General features: G+C 47.7%; 1 protein-coding gene across 6 annotated transcripts in view; it reads right to left on the bottom strand.

The window, feature by feature from the left end:
* LOC140396252 (voltage-dependent calcium channel subunit alpha-2/delta-4-like) overlaps nt 1–21,113 on the bottom strand; it is an 820,155-nt gene that overhangs the window by 524,180 nt on the left and 274,862 nt on the right. For all 6 annotated transcript variants that reach the window (XM_072484603.1, XM_072484602.1, XM_072484604.1 and 3 more), the window contains one exon: nt 16,229–16,362. In XM_072484603.1, coding sequence (XP_072340704.1) covers nt 16,229–16,362 — 134 coding nt within the window. The remainder of the gene's footprint in view (nt 1–16,228; nt 16,363–21,113) is intronic.

Raw genomic sequence — 21,113 nt, forward strand, 5'->3', positions numbered from 1 at the left:
TTGAGCTACTGGGCAGGAATGGGTTTCGATATCTTCAGGCCCGGGATTTTGTCCGGAGGAAGGTTCCAGGCTTCCCTCGCCTCCCCCTGAGGGGACTACAGGATAAGGTAATGTCAAAAACTGGGATTGGAGAGGGGAGGATTTCGAAGATATACAAGGAGTGGATGGAGTGGGAGGGGGCCCCGATCAGGGAGGTGAAGCGGAAGTGGGAAAAGGAGCTCGGAAGAGAGCTGGAAATGGAAAAGTGGGAAAAAGCCTTGAAGAGAGTCAATTCATCTTCGTCCTGTGCCAGATTTAGCCTGCTTCAGTTCGAAGTGGTCTACAGGGCCCACATGACGGTAGCCCGGATGAGCAGGTTCTTTGAGGAGGTGGAGGATAGATGTGGGTGGTGTGAGGATAGATGTGGGCAGTGTGGGGTGTGGTAGTCACCATTGTATTGTATATACTGCATACGAGGGTATTACGGTAAGGCCCCTGTACTACAGGTACGGGGGAAGATCCCTGCCTGCTGGCTCCGCCCAGTAGGTGGAGTTTAAATGTGTGGGCTCTCCGAGCTGCAGCCATTTCAGCAGCAGCTACGGGAGGCTCCACATCTCTGCGGAATAAAGCCTCGATTACACTCTACTCTCGTCTCGTCATAATTGATAGTGCATCAATTTATTACACAGAGATTTTACAACAATGGATCTCCGCATCAAGCCTGATCGCCTGCAGCTGCACCCTCAAGCAGCCAACTCCAAGTCGGCCTTCGCACATTGGCTAGCTTGCTTTGAAGCATACATTGGATCTGCGACAGACCCACCCTCAGAGGCACAGAAGCTCCAGATCCTTTACACGTGGCTGAGCTCCGATATATTTCCCCTCATCCGGGACGCACCGATCTACGCTGAGGTCATGGCGCTACTGAAGGAGAACTACACTCAGCAGACTAACAAAATCTACCCCAGGCACCTCCTGTCCACGCGGCATCAACTCCCCGCTGAGTCTGTGGAAAATTTCTGGCGTGCCCTGCTCGCCCTGGTGAGAGACTGTAATTGCCTGGCCCTTTCGGCCGCTGAACATTCTAACCTGCTAATGAGAGATGCGTTCATTACGGGCATAGGGTCGGCCTACATCTGCCAGCGCCTCTGACAAGGGGCTACCCTCGACCTCGCGGCGACCAAGAAACTAGCGATCTCGCTCACAGTCGTCTCACGCAATATACAGGCTTATACCCCCGACCGCACGACCCACCCCTCCTGGGCATCGTGTACCCCATCAGCGACCTACCCCAGCCAACCCCAGGCCTGCGCCGCGCGGCAGCCAACCAACCCCGGGGGACCCAGGTGCTACCTCTGCGGACACTCAAAATACCACCGACAGTGCTGCCCGGCACGGACTCTGCAAGGCCTGCGGGAGGAAATTACATTTCGCTGCTGTCAGGCCCGCTCAGTCGCCGCTATTGTCCCGGCAACCCCCATGTGCGACCCGTGGGCGCCGCCATCTTCCTCGCCTCAGACCACGTGTGGCCTGTGGGTGCCGCCATCTTGCTCCCCTCACAACACGTGCAGCCCGTAGGCGCCACCATCTTGCGCACCATCTTGTTCGCCTCACAACCCGTGCGGCCCGTGGGTGCCGCCATCTTCCCCGCCTCAGGACCCCTGCTCGTCGGCACCTCATCGGGCCGCTCATCGCCTGCAACCACCGCCAACCAGCCACTTCTGGCCTCCATCACGATCAACCAGCCCCGACCGCACAACCGCGCGACCGCATCGACGACAGTGAAGGTCGACGGGCACAAGATATCCTGCCTTCTGGATTCCGGGAGCACTGAGAGCTTCATCCACCCCAATACGGTAAGGCGTTGCTCCCTCACGGTACACCCCATCAACCAGAGAATCTCCCTGGCCTCCGGATCCCATTCCGTGGCGATCCAGGGGTATTGCACTGCCACCCTCACCAGCCAGGGCATAGAGTTCAGCGGCTTCCGGCTCTACGTCCTCCCCAACCTCTGCGCTGCCTTGCTACTCGGCCTGGACTTCCAGTGCAACCTCCAGGGCCTAACTCTGAAATTTGGCGGGCCCCTACCACCCCTTAATGTGTGCGACCTCACGACCCTTAAGGTCGACCCACCTTCCCTGTTTGCGAACCTCACCCCGGATTGCAAGCCCATCGCCACCAGGAGCAGACGGTACAGTGCCCAGGTCAAGACCTTCATCAGGTCTGAGGTCCAGCGGCTGCTGCGGGAAGATATCATCAAGGCCAGCAACAGCCCCTGGAGAGCCCAAGTGGTAGTGGTGAAAACTGGGGAGAAAAACAGGATGGTCATTGACTACAGTCAGACCATCAATCGGTACACGCAGCTCGACGCGTACCCCCTCCCACGCATATCAGATATGGTCAATCAGATTGCACAGTACCGGGTCTTCTCAACAGTGGACCTGAAATCTGCCTACCACCAGCTCCCCATCCGCAAGGCGGACCGCCCATACACCGCGTTTGAAGCGGACGGCCGCCTTTACCACTTCCTTAGGGTTCCCTTTGGCGTCACTAACGGGGTCTCGGTCTTCCGACGGGAGATGGACCGAATGGTTGGCCAGTACGGACTGCGGGCCATTTTCCCGTACCTGGATAATGTCACCATCTGCGGCCACGATCAGCAGGACCACGACGCTAACCTTTCCAAATTCCTCCATACCGCCAAACTCCTCAAACTAACCTACAAGAAGGAGAAGTGCGTGTTTAGCATGAACCGATTAGCCATCCTCGGCTATGTGGTTCAGAACTGAGTTCTAGGGCCCGACCCCGATCGCATGCGTCCCCTCATGGAACTCCCCCTTCCCCACTGCCCCAAGGCCCTCAAACGATGCCTGGGGTTCTTCTCGTACTGTGCCCAGTGGGTCCCTAACTATTCGGACAAGGCCCGCCCATTCATCCACTCCACAGTTTTCCCCTGACGGCCGAGGCTCACCAGGCCTTCAACCGTATCAAGGCCGACATTGCCAACGCAATGCACGCGGTCGACGAGACGCTCCCCTTCCAAGTCGAGACGATGCATCAGACGTCGTTCTGGCCGCCACCCTCAACCAGGCAGGGAGGCCCAAGCTATCGTTGAAGCTGTGCGGCATTGGAGGCATTACCTGGCCGGCAGGAGATTCACTCTCCTCACTGACCAACGGTCGGTTGCCTTCATGTTTAACAACACACAGCGGGGTAAGATCAAAAATGATAAGATCTTGAGGTGGAGGATCGAGCTCTCCACCTACAATTACGAGATTTTGTATCGCCACGGTAAGCTCAATGAGCCCCCCGATGGCGTGTCCCGAGGTACATGGGCCAGCGCACAAGTGGACCGACTCCGGACCCTGCACCACAATCTCTGTCACTCAGGGTTCACCCGCTTTTATCACTTCATAAAGGCCCGCAATCTGCCCTACTCCATCGAGGAAGTCAGGGCTATCACCAGAGACTGCCAGGTCTGCGCGGAGTGTATACCGCACTTCTACCGGCCAGACCGTACGCGCCTGGTGAAGGCCTCCCGCCCCTTTGAACGCCTCAGCGTGGACTTCAAAGGGCCCCTCCCCTCCACTGACCGAAACACGTATTTTCTCAATGTGGTCGACGAATATTCAAGATTCCCTTTCGCCATCCCATGCCCCGATATGACGTCTGCCACCGTCATCAAAGCCCTCAACAGCATCTTCGCTCTGTTCGGTTTCCCTGCCTACATCCACAGCAACCGGGGATCCTCATTCATGAGCGCAGAGCTGCGCCAGTACCTGCTCAACAGGGGCATTGCCTCGAGCAGGACGACCAGCTACAACCCCCGGTGAAACGGGCAGGTGGAACGGGAGAATGGGACGGTCTGGAAGGCCGTCCAGTTGGCCCTACGGTCCAGAAATCTCCCGGCCTCCAGCTGGCAGGAGGTCCTCCCTGAATCCCTTCACTCCATTCGGTTGCTCCTGTGCACTGCGACTAACGAAACTCCCCATGAACGTCTCCTTGCCTTCCCCAGGAAGTCCACCTCCGGGGTTTCGCTCCCAACATGGCTGGCAGCTCCAGGACCCGTTCTCCTCCGCAAGCACGTGCGGCTCTACAAGGCGAACCCGTTGGTTGAGAGGGCACAGCTACTCCACGCGAACCCGCAGTACGCCTACGTAGCTGTGGTGAATGTATTCACCATAATGCATGACACTGTAACCATTGTATCCACCTAATGTAACCTTTGACCTGGAAGTGGTGATATGAGCTGCTTCCAGGTACTGTACGGTAACCCCGATGGGTTCCGCCTCTGGCTCCGCCCTCACCGGGGCCATATATAACCTGGCCACCTGTGGGCGGCACTCATCTGCACAACCGACTCTGGCTATACAAGTTCACGACTAATAAAGCCTTATGTTCACTCGCTCTCTCAGCCTCTTGGTGAATTGAAGGTATATCAGTAGCGTACCCCGATGGCTGCCACGACACAGTCTCCCTCAGGGACCTGGCGCCAGCTGGGTCCCCACATACCACCCCCCCCTCTGCCCCGACACCACCCTCCCCCCCCCCCCCGGCGCACCCCACCACAGCCCCTGCTCCAGGACGTTCCGTCCTCCCCGTGGTCCCACCCAGGGATGAAGATGAGGTCAACACGCTCCCGGAGTCACCGACTGATCCAGGCTACCAAGATAGGCTTATACCCTTTCCTGGCTGAGATGCCACTCTTGCATGCACTCGGAGTGCTGCTGCATTTGTCTCTTCATGAGATTGGCTATTCTCTCTGGGTCAGAGCTCATGCAGTTGAACTCCTGGGTCAATGTGGAGTTCATGATGGCGATGGACTCCTCCATTCACAGGGCAAGAGCTCCCACTGCCTCTGGTAACTCTGCCAGATGTCGTCACATTTGCTGGTCACCTAAACAGTGTGACCCAAAAAGTGACTACCATGGCTCTACATTCTTGTCCAATGCAGCATCATTGAGATTTTCATCTCTTCTCTGAGGAGGACTGTGCACAGATATCTCTAATTCTGACACCTCCTCCTGCACTCTGGTAATGTACCCTTCACCATGCATCACTGCAACATTATCTGGTTTAAGATAACCAGCAAATTTGCAGGTACATTACATCCTCAGGAGTGTTGGGATCTGAATTGGTAATGTGCGAGCTAAGTGTGATATGATGTTACATCTCTTCCTCCTTTTGATGCCCAAGGAATGACCTGACCGAGGGGAGGAGAGCCTGAACCCGTGAGACACAAAAGGAATTATTTAGGTCTCTCCCTTCTCATAGTGCACACCTGCTCTGATGTACGCCATTGCCTTAACCATGTTCAGGCTGCCATATGGCACAACTCCACCATTATATTTCCTCTCATGCCAACATCCCAGTGAGCTCAGCAACGTGGCAGTATGACCTCCACCATTACCAAGGTGATTTCAACACTACGTTATCAACTAGTAACAGTGATTTATCATCAGCAGCAGACTGGCAATCTCCATGCCCACATGTTCAATGGAATGCACGTATCACAAGAAGGCTAACCCACCTCCAGTCTTGGCCATCCCTAGGGCGTTCTCCATCGTTTCGACTCCAATGATAATCTGAATTTATGCCAGCCAGATCTCTGGTGCATGGAGGGCTATTGCTCTTCACTGTGTCTGTGCACCACACTGCTCTTTCAAATGTGATCTGTGCATACCTACTTTAGCTGTAGACACAGATCAGCCTCAACACTTAAGCAACAATGTGTGTCATGTCACGCACCTCAGCTGCAACATGCAGATATAACCTTTCCTTTGGACTTATGTGTGGATGAGGAGATTGCATACCTTGCTGGAACACAGCGGGTCACTGAACCTTTTCCAGCACTGAATCAATGAGCACTGACAGTCTGTTGCTGCACTCATTGCTGTCACAATTTGAATCCAAGCCTTTAGTTGCTGCCAGTGGATGACACCAGCCAACGGGGTAGAGGACTGCTCTCCTCTTTTGGACTTCTTTCAGCAAAATGTTAAAGTCCTGATCAGAAAAGCAATGGGCAGCTGGGCCCACCCCTTCCCTGTGTCTGCTCTATGTGATATTCTATGAATAAAAATGGAAGGTGGAAACATTGTGAGCCATTCAGATTATAATGCTCTCATTCACTTTTGTCTGCTTACATGCACCAATCATTTTCACAGCAAATGACTTTGTGCAAATGCTTGGTGCATGTGTGTTCAACTATCACAGGGGCTTCACCATTGATGAACAATCTCGCAAATGGGCCTTTCTGAAGATCTATCCGTACCTGAATTCCTAAGCCTCTCTCAGCCTGCCAATTCCCCCTACTACCTCTGGGATTGCCTGAATCTAGCCCACTGCCTGGACTGGGAACTCTCCATCTCTGTGCACTCAGACTGGAAGTGAAAATCTGGGCCCTCAGCCACAAGACAGGTAATGGGATTTGGGAAGATTCTTGTCTTGGCCAGCCCACCTAGGGAGTAAGTGCCCGCAAAAACTCGATTAGCATTGTGTGGGGAGAGATGGGGGGGTTAGCCTAAAGTCGGGCCAGTCGACCTGGGAAACAGTTCAGAGGCAGCTGAAGGAGCTGCTGGATGTGGAGTTGGGCTGTTTGAAATTGAGAGCATAGATCAGAGAACTAGTGCTGTCAACTGTATACTGTTTTCTCTGGGGCTCAGGTGTTTTATTATTTGAATGATTCTCAGCCAAGAATACGTAATGTGGCTTGGCTGAGAGTCAAGAGATCCATTATATTGTTGGAACAGCTGAATCCCGGTCAGGCAGCAAATGCTGGATGTCCAGCAGGAGGTACATGGCAATCTGTTGGAACTTCCAGAGTAGTGGTGGAAAACCTGTGGCCTTGGGGCCAGATGCAGTCCATCTGGGTTCTGAGTGTGGCCCATGAGACATTTTGTTGACCGTTGCCCATGCACAGGATTGCCATATTCTGCTGATTTCCGCTTGTGTAGGTTTTTTCCTACTGGTATGGCTGAAGTGATACACATGTAAAGCAAGGGCAAGTGAAGTGAAGCTGATTGTCGACAATATTGACTGTGAGAGCCATGCACTCACTCTGCGTCCCAAGTGTAAATATTTATTTTGTTTTTGCCAGTTGAAATTGGTGATTGATCTATTAATATATGAATGAATAAGCATTTTCTCTAACTCAATTTGAAGTCTTAGCCAGGTTCCGGTTCATCTATGGTGAGCAGGGAGGTCCATACATGAGCAGCAGCTGTCTGCGTCTGGGGGCTCCTCTCCCAGATGCTCCTGATAGTCACAATTTTTCTGCCTTTTTTCCAGTGACATTAGTACCTCAGGAAGCCACATCAACAAAGGAGGCTCCTGTCACTGCACAGGAGTCTGCCAACTCCTGGGCCCTCACTGCCTCAGGTGACCGGAGAATGTCCGCCACAACTAAGGGTGACAATCACTTTTAAGGCCACAGGCACTGAGTCCTCCCCCCCCCCCCCCTCCACCAATATATTTGAAGCAATCTTCCCACCAATCATGTTGCATATTGAAGTGACTGCTGCTTTTGAAAGGTGAAGCCTTCTACTTTGAACCTCTATCATGTCCAAACAGTTGGACAGTTGGCAGTGTATTCTGCCAGTAGGGTATTGGCTCCTCCAGGAACAATCTTGCCCATGCTCCCCTCACTTGCCTTCAGCGTCTCTCAAATGTTCTTAATGCCAGACATGTTACCGCTGTCCCTAACCAGCTTGCCCCCTCTCCATCCTTCTCCTGCCCTCCTCCTCCTCAGAGGAGGAGCATCCAACTGAATGGAAAATCTTTATGATTCAGTTAGGGATTGTGTGCAGCAGCCAAGCTTTAAAACAACTGCACTGACGGAGGCATCGTGAAGCTTTGAGCCTATGGGGGCAGCATGGTGGCGCAGTGGGTTTGCTCAGCTGCCTCACGGCGCCGAGGTCCCAGGTTCGATCCCGGCTCTGGGTCACTGTCCCTGTGGAATTTGCACACTCTCCCCGTGTTTGCATGGGTTTCGCCCCCACAACCCAAAGATGTGCAGGCTAGGTGGGTTTGCCACGCAAAATTGCCCCTTAATTGGAAAAAATGAAGTGGGTACTCTAAATTTATTTTTTAAAAATTTTAAATAAAAAAAAGCTTTGAGCCTCTGTATAATAACAGTATAACTGGTAGAGGTTCACCCAGTTGCAAGGAAAATATCCTACCATATAACCTGCTTCAACCTTAACAGTAGCTTCCTTACTTCTTGCTCTGCTATGTTGAATGCTTCTGTCCCGTCCTTGCTCATGATAAAGCTGCCTGTCATGATTTGCACCAGCCTGTGCAGCCCATGTGTCAGGAAGCATGCAGGCTGAGCAATATTCAATTCAATTGCCCCGTTAATTATGTTAATTGGCCTTTACTGGAGGGTGAATGGGCATCTGACTTTTGAGTCTACCTGCCTCCTCTGATACAGAAATCAGGTGTAATGACATCAGGAAGCTCCCCTGGCAACATTATCCCCAATTTAACAGCATGCAAGGTTAGACATCTGCCCGCTACTGTGCTGTAAAACTCTGCCATTGTTATTACGGCACAAAAACAGGCCATTTGGCTCATCAAGTCCATACCAGCTCTCTGCAGATCAATCCATTCAATCCCATTCCCCCACTCTATTCCTATAGTTTATTTCCTTCAAAGGTTATTCTTTTGACATAATTAATCATCTCCACTTCAATCATCTTCGTAGACACTAAATTCCAGGTCCTTACTTCCGGTTATGTAAAAATGTTATTCTTTACATCCGCTCTGTATCTCTTTCTCAAGACTTTAAATCTGTTGTAATCTTGACAGTTGTACCAAACATCCTTTCCAAGGAGAACAACCCTACAAAACTGATTAACCACTTTCTTACCTTGCAGGTCAGCTGTTCGGGAGAGAGAGGGAGCCGGGACCTTGGAAACAGCGCGGGAGTTTGAAAAAGCGCGGGAGCTGCGAGGCAGAGGGGACAGATTAAAAGGTCGCTGCCTGGGTGAGGTAAGTACTGATTAACCACTTTCTTACCTTGCAGGTCAGCTGTTAGTTTCGGGAGATCAGTTTTGGGAGCAGGCCTATTGGCTGACTGTAAATCAGGAAGGATACAAAAGGTGTGGCTGAAGTGCCTATAGAAAAGGAGTGCTGGAGGCAAACAGAGTGTATCTAAGTTTGGGTAAGGCTGAGTTCGGGTAAGAGGTGAGTGAGGGCTGTGTTGGTTTTTTGGAGTTTGGTGTTTGGGGTTGAGTTCCCCCCCCCCCCCCCCAAAAAAAAATCCAATTAATTAAGTAAATTAATTAACTAGTTAAGGGAATTTGGTGCTCATCTTAAGGAGGTGCAGAGAAGCAGACCTGTGAGGGAGCCTCGGGAGCAATTACATCACAGCTAGCAGGTGAGTGATTGGCTTGTAACAGGTAAGTGATTTCTCTCTCTTTGACTTTCTCTTAGCTATGTAGTGTAGTTCAAATTTAACTTCAGGTTTAAGTCATGGCAGGAGAGCTCAGACCCGTGTCATGCTCCTCTTGTGAGATGTGGCAAGTCAGGGACCCTTCTGGTGTTCCTGACTCCTTCATCTGCAAGAAGTGTGTCCAACTGCAGCTCCTGTTAGACCGCTTGACGGCTCTGGAGCTGCGGATGGACTCACTTTGGAGCATCCACGATGCTGAGGAAGTTGTGGATAGCACATTCAGTGAGTTGGTCACACCGCAGATTAAAATTACTGAGGCAGATAGGGAATGGGTGACCAACAGACAGAGGAAGAGTAGGAAGGCAGTGCAGGGATCCCCTGCGGTCATCTCCCTCCAAAACAGATTTACCGTTTTGGAAACTGTTGGGGGAGATGGCTCACCAGGGGAAGGTGGCAGCAGCCAGGTTTATGGCACCGTGGCTGGCTCTGCTGCACAGAAGGGCGGGAAAAAGAGTGGCAGAGCTATAGTGATAGGGGATTCAATTGTAAGGGGAATAGACAGGCGTTTCTGTGGACGCAAACGAGAATCCAGGTTGGTATGTTGCCTCCCTGGTGCAAGGGTCAAGGATGTCTCGGAGCGGCTGCAGGGCATTCTGGAGGGGGAGGGTGAACAGCCAGCTGTCGTGGTGCATATAGGCACCAACGATATAGGTAAAAAATGGGATGAGGTCCTACAAGCTGAATTTAGGGAGTTAGGAGTTAAACTAAAAAGTAGGACCTCAAAGGTAGTAATCTCAGGATTGCTACCAGTGCCACGTGATAGTCAGAGTAGGAATGACAGGATAGCTAGGATGAATACGTGGCTTGAGAGATGGTGCAAGAGGGAGGGTTTCAAATTCCTGGGACATTGGGACCGGTTCTGGAGGAGGTGGGACCTGTACAAATCGGACGGTCTGCATCTGGGTGGGACCGGAACCAATGTTCTCGGGGGGGGTGTTTGCTAGTGCAGTTGGGGAGGGTTTAAACTAATGTGGCAGGGGGATGGGCACCGATGTAGGAAGTCAGTGGGGACAGAAACAAAAGGCAGGAAGGGAGAGTGTGTCAAGCATGACCTGAGAAAGCAGGGCAGAGAGCAAGGAAGGTCTACATTAAACTGCATTTATTTCAATGCAAGGGGCCTGAAGGGCAAAGCGGATGAACTCAGGGCATGGATGGGCACATGGGACTGGGATATTATAGCTATGACTGAAACATGGCTAAGGGAGGGGCAGGACTGGCAGCTCAATGTTCCGGGGTACAGATGCTATAGAAAGGATAGAACAGGAGGTAAGAGAGGAGGGGGAGTGGCGTTTTTGATTAGGGAGAACATCACGGCAGTACTTAGAGGGGATATATCCGAGGGTTCGCCCACTGAGTCTATATGGGTGGAACTGAAAAATAAGAAGGGAGAGATCACCTTGGTAGGACTGTACTACAGGCCCCCAAATAGTCAGCGGGAAATAGAGGAGCAAATATGTAAGGAGATTACAGATAGCTGCAAGAATAATAGGGTGGTAGTAGTAGGGGACTTTAACTTTCCCAACATTGACTGGGACAGCCATAGCATTAGGGGCTTGGATGGAGGGAAATTTGTTGAGTGTATTCAGGAGGAATTTCTCATTCAGTATGTGGATGGACCGACTAGAGAGGGGGCAAAACTTGACCTCGTCTTGGGAAATAAGGAAGGGCAAGTGACAGAAGTGCTAGTGAGAGATCACTTTGGGACAAGTGACCATAACTCCATTAGTTTTAAGATAGCTATGGAGAATGATAGGTCTGGCCCAAGAGTTAAAATTCTTAATTGGGGCAAGGCGAATTTTGATGGTATCAGACAGGAACTTGCAGAGGTAGATTGGGGGAGACTGTTGGCAGGCAAAGGGACGGCTGGTAAATGGGAGGCTTTTAAAAATGTGTTAACCAGGGTGCAGGGTAAGCACATTCCCTTTAGAGTGAAGGGTAAGGCTGGTAGAAGTAGGGAACCCTGGATGACTCGAGATATTGAGACTCTGGTCAAAAAAGAAAAAGGAGGCATATGACGTACATAAGCAACTGGGATCGAGTGGATCCCTTGAAGAGTATAGAGATTGTTGAAGTAGAGTTAAGAGGGAAATCAGGAGGGCAAAAAGGGGACATGAAATTGCTTTGGAAAATAATGCAAGGGAGAATCCAAAGAGATTCTACAAATACATAAAGGGGAAAAGAGTAACTAGGGACAGAGTAGGGCCTCTTAAGGATCAACAAGGGCATCTATGTGCAGAGCCACAAGAGTTGGGTAAGATCCTGAATGAATATTTCTCATCGGTATTCACGGTGGAGAAAGGCATGGATGTTAGGAAACTAAGGGAAATAAATAGTGATGTCTTGAGAAGTGTGCATATTACAGAGGAGGAGGTGCTGGAAGTCTTAAAGCGCATCAAGGTAGATAAATCCCCGGGACCTGATGAAATGTATCCCAGGGTGTTGTGGGAGGCTAGGGAGGAAATTGCGGGTCCCCTAACAGAGATATTTGAATCATCGGCAGCCACAGGTGAGGTGCCTGAAGATTGGAGAGTGGCGAATGTTGTGCCCTTGTTTAAGAAGGGCAGCAGGGAAAAGCCTGGGAACTACAGACCGGTGAGACTAACGTCTGTAGTAGGTAAGTTGCTAGCAGGTATTCTGAGAGACAGGATCTACAAGCATTTAGAGAGGCAAGGACTGATTCGGGGCAGTCAGCATGGCTTTGTGCGTGGAAAATCATGTCTCACAAATTTGATTGAGTTTTTTGAGGGGGTGACCAAGATGGTAGATGAGGGCAGTGCAGTAGATGTTGTCTACATGGACTTTAGCAAAGCCTTTGACAAGGTACCGCATGGTAGGTTGTTGCAGAAGGTTAAAGCTCACGGGATCCAGGGTGAGGTTGCCAATTGGATTCAAAATTGGCTGGAGGACAGAAGGCAGAGGGTGGTTGTAGAGGGTTGTTTTTCAAACTGGAGGCCTGTGACCAGTGGTGTGCCTCAGGGATCGGTGCTGGGTCCACTGTTATTTGTGATTTATATTAATGACTTGGATGAGAATTTAGGAGGCATGGTTAGTAAGTTTGCAGATGACACCAAGATTGGTGGCACAGTGGATAGTGAAGAAGGTTATCTAGGATTGCAACGGGATCTTGATCAATTAGGCCAGTGGGCCGACGAATGGCAGATGGAGTTTAATTTAGATAAATGTGAGGTGGATGCATTTTGGCAGATCGAATCAGGCCAGGACCTACTCAGTTAATGGTATGGCGTTGGGGAGAGTTATAGAACAAAGAGATCTAGGAGTACAGGTTCATAGCTCCTTGAAGGTGGAGTCGCAGGTGGACAGGGTGGTGAAGAAGGCATTCGGCATGCTTGGTTTCATTGGTCAGAACATTGAATACAGGAGTTGGGACGTCTTGTTGAAGTTGTACAAGACATTGGTACGGCCACACTTGGAATACTGTGTGCAGTTCTGGTCACCCTATTATAGGAAGGATATTATTAAACTGGAAAGAGTGCAGAAAAGATTTACTAGGATGTTGCCGGGACTTGATGGTTTGAGTTATAAGGAGAGGCTGGATAGACTGGGACTTTTTTCCCTGGAGTGTAGGAGGCTTAGGGGTGATCTTATAGAGGTCTATAAAATAATGAGGGGCATAGATAAGGTAGATAGTCAACATCTTTTCCCAAAGGTAGGGGAGTCTAAAACTAGAGGGCATAGGTTTAAGGTGAGGGGAGAGATTCAGAAGGGCCCAGAGGGGCAATTTCTTCACTCAGAGGGTAGTGAGTGTCTGGAATGGGCTGCCAGAGGTAGTAGTAGAGGCGGGTACAATTGTGTCTTTTAAAAAACATTTAGATAGTTACATGAGTAAGATGGGTATAGAGGGTTATGGGCCAAGTGCGGGCAACTGGGACTAGCTTAATGGTTAAAAACTGGGCGGCATGGACTGGTTGGGCTGAAGGGCCTGTTTCCATGCTGTAAACTTCTATGATTCTATAAAACTCTCCAAAGAGTTTGGTTTTATCTTTTTCTAGCTGCAGACCTCAAAAGGCCTGCTTCGTTTTTCAAAAGTATGCTTTCTGAGCATCACATTTTGGTATAGGCGTTGGAAACCATGCCAAACATCATGCTGGCAACTCAGATATAACTCCTCATACTAGAAACCCTTTTGGGAGTTGGTATTTGTCTCAAGTTTCCTCAGATTATGTTTGCAAAGGCCTGCAGTTCCAGTGTGGAGGATGGGGTGTTTTCCAGGTTCAGCACGGTTAGAGCTAGTTACAGATAACCAACTGACAGCCCAATAGGGATCTCACTGATGTCATTTGGTCTGCTCTCACTCTGATCATTATCCATAGTGAAGCAGTGTAAAACAACACAAGCAAGGTTGGACTGGGCACAGGCCTTGAAAGTGACAAGATTGAACTTCCCTCTCCAATGCCTAGACATGTACTAGAAAGCCTGAAGATCCAAACTATTCATATAATAGTAGAAATAATGCAGCTCAACTGTCTAATTCAGTTACTTACATGCAAAAAATTCCTGGGATTGAGATAGCCTTTGGTCTGACTGTTACGATTACAACATAATTCCGGATGATAAACCATTCAGCCCCTCCGAAAGACCCCATAACCACCCTGTTAATTATTTATTATATTCAATCCAGGGTTTTCTCTTCCGTTAATCTATTTGTACAGAATTGTGTGTGTTGACCAGACATAGTATGCCTTCAACCTTGATGGCATTCTGCTGAAATGAATTCTGGCTTATCCACTATTGATGCTAGACAGGCAGATTTCCATCCTGTTTAAATGTTGCCCCAATTTCAAGTTGAAGGTGGTGGGAATTTTCTGCATGTTCCCCCTCTCATGTCAATAAGGGAGAATACGGAAATTCCACCCTAATATCCTTGAAACACCTGAATGCATTTCTCTCTGATAAGAAACAATTGAAGTAATGTTGTGGTAATTTTAACAGCTCCAGGGCCTTGGCCACACGAAGAACCTTGAAGAGGAATAATTCCAAGTAACTAACTATAGAAAGACTGGCAGGTTTCTGCAAGCAAATCATTCCTGCACCTCCTTAGGTTGAAGTTGATAAATGGTTAAGAATGAAAGCGAAAGATCGCATTAAAAGAAGGCATTGAAAATGATGTACATCGGAACTGTATAGATGTGGTAATTTAACAGAATGGAAAAGAATTAGAGGGCTGAACATGACTAATAAGAATTGTGCTGAATGTAAGAAATAGTCTTTTTTTTTTTTTGCAGTAATGTTATTCAAACTTGGTCTGCTAAAGCTGTGATTAAGGGTTCATAAAAGCGATGTAATCATTGATTTTGCAGGTGAAACGTTCTGCTTATAGATTTGAGAACCATTTACTTGTTACAGCTAGCTAGCTAATGGAATATTGTTTACATTTAAAGGACAACTGGGTGTAGATGAATTATATGGGGTATTATGCTTGGTCTTGATTGAAGAGGCTATGGGATATCTTGTGGGAGGAAACAGAAGAACGTCTTATGCTTTGGGTGCAGATCATGTAGTTAAGGGGAGGATCCAGTTCTGTCTGAAGAAGTTAGTTTTTCCTGTGGTTTTAATCTGAATAAATAAATAAATAATCGCTTATTGTCACAAGTAAGCTTCAATGAAGTTACTGTGAAAAGCCCCTAGTCGCCACATTCCAGTGCCTGTTTGGGGAGGCTGGTACGGGAATTGAACCCGCGCTGCTGGCATTGTTCTGCATGTTAACTTTATTCAGGAGTGGTATTTGAACTGTATTGATTTACTCAATTGGAATATAGTGGCAGGTTTAGGAAGTAAGTTAAAGTTTTTTCTTTTACCTAAGAACCACTGTGACTGTTACCTGTAAAGCTTTTCTCTGTTGTTAATGTGCGTAATTGTGTGTTTAAATTAAAGTTTGTAGGGCAGTAACCATTCCTCACAGATTTACAAATGGCAAATAGCTGGGTTCTTATCCAGGATCCTAAAAGAATGAGCATGGTAAGACAGCAATTGTCCTCCTTTTGCGCCATTTCCATGTACACCTCAAGTTAATATTTTAGTTTCTAGAGTGTGGTGACCTGATTTAATCAACTGTACATGAAAATGATTAAAGAATAAATGGATTTAAAGTAGAATCTGGACCACAACCAGGTTAGGTTTCAACACTGCAATGGTTAGCACCCATTTCACTGATATTCAACATTATTCTGCAGCTTCTCTCAACTTAGCGATATTTCATCTAGTTAAAAGCTCGAAATAATTTGATACTATATGAAGAGAAGTTCTATCTTTTAGCAGGTTAATTATGCAATGCAGTAGACAATGGAAATCAGGATAATATTACACTACAAACTGAAGATGATAGATTGGTTGAATCAGGATGAAAGTACATTACAGGCAAATAAGGGTACCATGATGATGATAAAGTATTAGTGGCTGAAGATAGCAGAATGATTTGAGGACTTCACTTCTGCATGTATTCTTCTGATCAAGCTGAGTTTCTTGTAGCAGTAGAAAGCAGTCCCTGAAACATCCACCTACAGTAGTTAACATGTACTGTAGGTTCCTTTGAAGTTATGGCAGGAAGTTATATTTTACTACAGGTAACATATATTACAAGTGCAATTTGTGATCTCATAACAGATGCTGGATGTAGTCTAGTTTTGCAAACCTCAATTTTGAGAGAAGAAATAAATGAAAATCCTTTAAGCTTCTATGGAGAAGTAGATGTAAAGAGTTACACTCGCAGATGTTCACATACATCTGATTTTACAATTATACAGAAGAACGTCCAGAGCTATGGTTTAACAGCAAACTTACAGCATTGTCCATGTATGCTTCTGTCCAAATAATGTCATGATCATGATTAATGACCATTGGACGGCTGAGAACGTGAAGGTATTCCATGACATTCTCCTGAACATCAGCCAATGTCGAGATATGAGTGTAATACCCTGCAATTGAATAACAGATTTTTATCAAGTCATTTTAATAATGAGATAAGAAGATAAAATAGACAAAACAAAAACAGTGATATGTTCTGGCTGCGGAAGTTAATGCTTTGTTGTGGCTTGTCATCGTCTAACATTTTTAATGAAGTGCCTGAATATCTGCACTGCAAAGTTTATGAAAAGCTATCATAACAATCTATCAATAACCGAAAAGGGGGGGGGGAAGGGAGGAGTGAGTAGGGAAACCATTACTGCAAGGTAGAAGGACTGCAACAATTTGAAGTGGTAGTAGTCCGATATTTCTCAGCATGTTAACTTGCTACTTTTCCTGAAGTATAACAAAGGGCAGCAGCAGCAGTGTTTCCTGGTGATCAAAGATAGAATCATAAGGTGGAATCTTGTGGAGGTGGTGGGAGCTGTCAGTTGGAGAGCTAGCAAAGGCACCACATTATCTCTTTTAAGGAAGACCCGCTACATCTTATTCCACTCAGGCACTTGACAGGCCAGAGGTGGCTCCGGTCCCCAATCAACCAGAGGCCAGCAGCTCTATTGAACAGCAATCCTATTAGTGAGGTGGTGACTGCGGCTGGTACAAAAGCCACCCAAAGCCAGCCGTAAGTAATGGCAGGACTTGCAAGGTGGAGGATGGGATTAGCAGCAAAAGCAAAGGGGGTGGCTGTCAATGGGTCTCTTCAATAAGGTAGCGAATATCTTTGAATGAGGAATTCTCGCTAGTAACTCACAAGCAACCCCACATGAATCCCCTATTAACCATTGGGTTAATATAAGCAGACAACAACTGCAGCAGGTTGAGGACTTTAAGTAGATGTTAATTGCCCACTTTAGGGCTTCAATTGGCAGTATGGCAAGAAAGCTGACAGCAGAGTTTCCTGCCATGAACTTAAGTCAGAGTGCAGGTGGGAAGATGACAGGGTCCCCACCTGCCACCCGCCCGCCTGAATAAATGCTCAATCACCAAAGGGGAGAGTCCAAGATTCTGTCCGTTGTGCCCCAATCTCTCAAAATGGAGTCATAGATGCCAGTCTTCAGCCAACTCGATTCACTTCACATGATATCACAAAATGGTTGAAGGTACTTGATACTGAAAATGCTATGGACCTTGACAACATTCCGGCAATAGCACTGAAGACCTGTGCTGAGGTTCACCCTTAGCCGAGCTGTTCCAGTACAGCTACAACACTGGCATATACCCAGCAATAGAGAAAATTGTCCAGGTATGTCCTGTCCACAAATAGCAGGACAAATTCAACCCGACCCCAACAGTCTACTCTCAATCATCAGCTAAATGAAGAAAGGCATAATCCACAGTGCTATAAAGTAGCATTTATTCAGCAATAACTTGCTCACTGAGGCTCAGCTTGGGTTCTGTCACTCCCAATCAGCTCCTGACCCCATTACAGCCTGAGTCCAAACATGGAAAAAAGAGCTGAATTAAAGAGGTGAGGTGAGAGTCACTGCCCTTGACATCAAGGCAGCATTTGACTGTATGACATCAAGTAGCCCAGCAAAACTGGAGTCAATAGGAATTGGTACGTTGGGGGGGGGGGGGGTGTCCCCTCTGGTGGTGTCATACCTAGCACAAAGGAAGATGGCTGTGGTTGTTGGAGATTAATCATCTCAGTCCCAGGTCATTGCTGCAGGAGTTCCCTATAGTAGTGTCCCTTGCCCAACCATCTTCAGCCAGTTCATCAAAGACTTGGTCAGAATAAGGTCAGAAGGGGTTTGCAGATGATTGTACAATGTTCAGCACAATTCACGACTACTCAGATACTGAAGATGTCTGTGCTCATATGCAGCAAGACGTGGACAACATTCAGACTTGGACTGATAAGAGGGTAGTACCACACAAGTGCCAGGAAATGACCAAATCCAACAAGAGAGATTCCAAACACCTCTCCTTGAAATTCAAGGCATTATCATCACTGAATCCACCACTAACAACATATTGAGGATTCCATTGACCAGAAACTGAACTGGGCCAGCCATACAAATACAGTGGCTACAAAAGCAGGTCAGAGGCTTGTTATAGACACCTGGTCTGCTCTTAACAGAGGCTGAGAGGTTGAACTAGAGCCATAACTTTTTAAAGTTTTAAGACGGTGCGGAAAGATCGATTCACTCCAGGAGTGATAACATAAGAAATAGGGCTTGGTTATTGTCACTGGAGCTCCCTCTCTATCAGCACTGTGGATATGCCTACACCACTGTGGTTCAAGAAGGCAGCTCACCACCGCCCTCTCAAGGGAATTTAAGATATGGACAATAAATATCTGACCTAGTACGCAATGTCACATCCCATAAAAAAAAGACAATCCAACAAAATTGACAGAAGGAAGATAATATTAACGGATAAATTAATTGCATTAAAGAGTGACGGATCCAGGATCATGTGATTTACTTCCTCTTCATTTTAAAAGAAGTTAGGGTAGAACATTGCAGATATTCTAACTATAATCTTTCAAGGTTCTCCCAATTTTGCAACCATTCCCTTGGACTGGAAGGTTGAAAATGTCACCAAGTTGTTTAAAAAAGGTGAAAGACAGAAAAAAAAGGGGAATTACAGACCGGGTAGCTTAACATCGGTTGTCAGGAAATTGCTAGAATTTATAATTAAGGATAGGGTAACTGAATACATTGAAAATGTTCAACTGCTCAAAGAGAACCAGCATGGATTTGTAAAGGGTAGGTCAAGCCTGACAGGTCCAAAGAGCATTGGAGTTCAGGTGCATATTTCATTAACATTTTGGCAGTAGGTGTAGAAAATAATCAAAAAGGCTAACTGGTTCTCGACTTTATATCGAGAGGAAGAGAGTGAAAAGGGTTAGAAGTCATGCTTCAGATACACAAAGCCCTGGTTAGTTCACACCTGAAGTACTGGGCAGCACTGTTCCAGAAGGATATATTGGCCTCGGAAGGAGTGCAGACTACATTTTCTAGAATGACATCTAGACTACAACAGTTAATCTATGAGGAGAGATTGAACAAGCTAGTCTTGTATTCCCTGGAATTTGGAAATTTAAGGCATGGTTTTGATCAAAATTTTCAAGATAATATGGAAAACAAATCGGGCAGATTGAGCAATGCTATTTGCAAGTTAGCTGTGTTCTCAAGGTTTAGAGGACTAGGGGAAAAAAACTAATGCCAGATCATTCAAGAGTACAAAGAAGTTCTTCCTACTGAGATGGAATCCATAGTTTCAAAGCATGTATTTTTGAGACAATCCTTTATTGTAAAGGGAAACCGGAAATATATATTGGGCACGGATCCGGGTGCACCGGGTGAATCCTGGGAGAGCCCCAAATCGGGCACTGTACCAGGTGCCGGGCCGATCACTAGTCACCCTCATTTAAATATCTGGATGATGGATTCACCCGGCACCCGGGACTCAACAGCTATGGCTATAAGACCTCATCTGGGCACCATTTAATAATAATTCACACAAACGCGAACCAGGCGTAATGGTGCCTCGGGGGGTCTCGCAGGGCATTAGGTACCCCGTGGTGGGCGGAGACAGGGCACGGTTGTATCCTGGCACCCGGACCCCTTGGCACATCCAGCCTAGCACCCTGGCAATGCCACCCAGACACATCGGCAGTGCCAGCTTATCACAGACTGAATGCCTGGTTGGCATTACCAGGGTACCAGGCTGGCATTGCCAGGGTGCCCAGGTGCAGATAAATACTGCCAAAGGTCGGCCTTGGGGGTAATTGCCGATTGGAGGAGGGGTTAGGGGGGTTCCAAAGAACCCCAACAAGGTTGGCATGAGGGGGGGGCAGAGAGCGAGGTGGGGGGGGGGCCAAGATTTGGGCTGCCACCCAAAATGGTGCCCCGATCTGTGAACAGCCGGTTGAGCTTGCCAGCAGGAAATCTCTCTAAGTGTGACCTCGGGGGGGAAACCCCGGGGCGGAATCAGCAGGGCGATTCTCAGCACTGCAGGCACTGAGAAAAACCCCGCTAAACCTGCCGAAAAGTGGACTTAACCTTTTGTTCACCGAATCACGCCCATTGAGAAAGGAAACTGATTCTCTCCGTTTCTAAGGAAACTAGACCGAAACTGAGATTGGAAACCAAAACTTCTGGGGAGACTGAAACTGGCTGAAATCATATAAAAAAAGTTCAATTGATGATGATCCCACGTTCAGTAAATAACTGTCATTTTGGATTTCTTCTTTAAAAAACACATTTTCTAAATCAATCATTAATTTTAAAACCGAGCTTGATAGATTTCTGTTCGTCAAAGGTATTATATGATATGGTGCAAAGACATGTAAATGGAGTTAGGTCACACATCAGCCATGACTTCACCGAATGACAGAACAGGTTCAAGGAGTTAAATGGAATGCTATGTTCCTATGGCTGTTGTGGAAAATTGGACTGTCATTTAAACAACACACCAATTAGTCTACTGATTTTCATACCTCCTCTGAAGGACAGAGATTTGTTTCTTCTTGCTCAATTTAAAGCAATTATTCACCACATAGGGAACACAGGACATAAATTGACATCCACTACATCATTCTGTTTAAAGGTGCTGTGCAATTCTATGAGATAAGTTACATCAGATTTTGCTACAATTTCCTCTCCGGTCAGCGACTTAAGCCACTGGTCTGCTACACACGCGGGGCGTGATGACCCAGAAGTAGGGCGCACAGGCAGGCGCCCTGGAAACGCATGGCATTTAAACTCCCGGCCGGTTTTCTTTTCTTTGCTTAAAGTCCTGCACTGCGTTGGAT

This window comes from Scyliorhinus torazame, chromosome 19 (genome assembly GCF_047496885.1).
Source record: "Scyliorhinus torazame isolate Kashiwa2021f chromosome 19, sScyTor2.1, whole genome shotgun sequence".
NCBI lineage: Eukaryota > Metazoa > Chordata > Chondrichthyes > Carcharhiniformes > Scyliorhinidae > Scyliorhinus > Scyliorhinus torazame.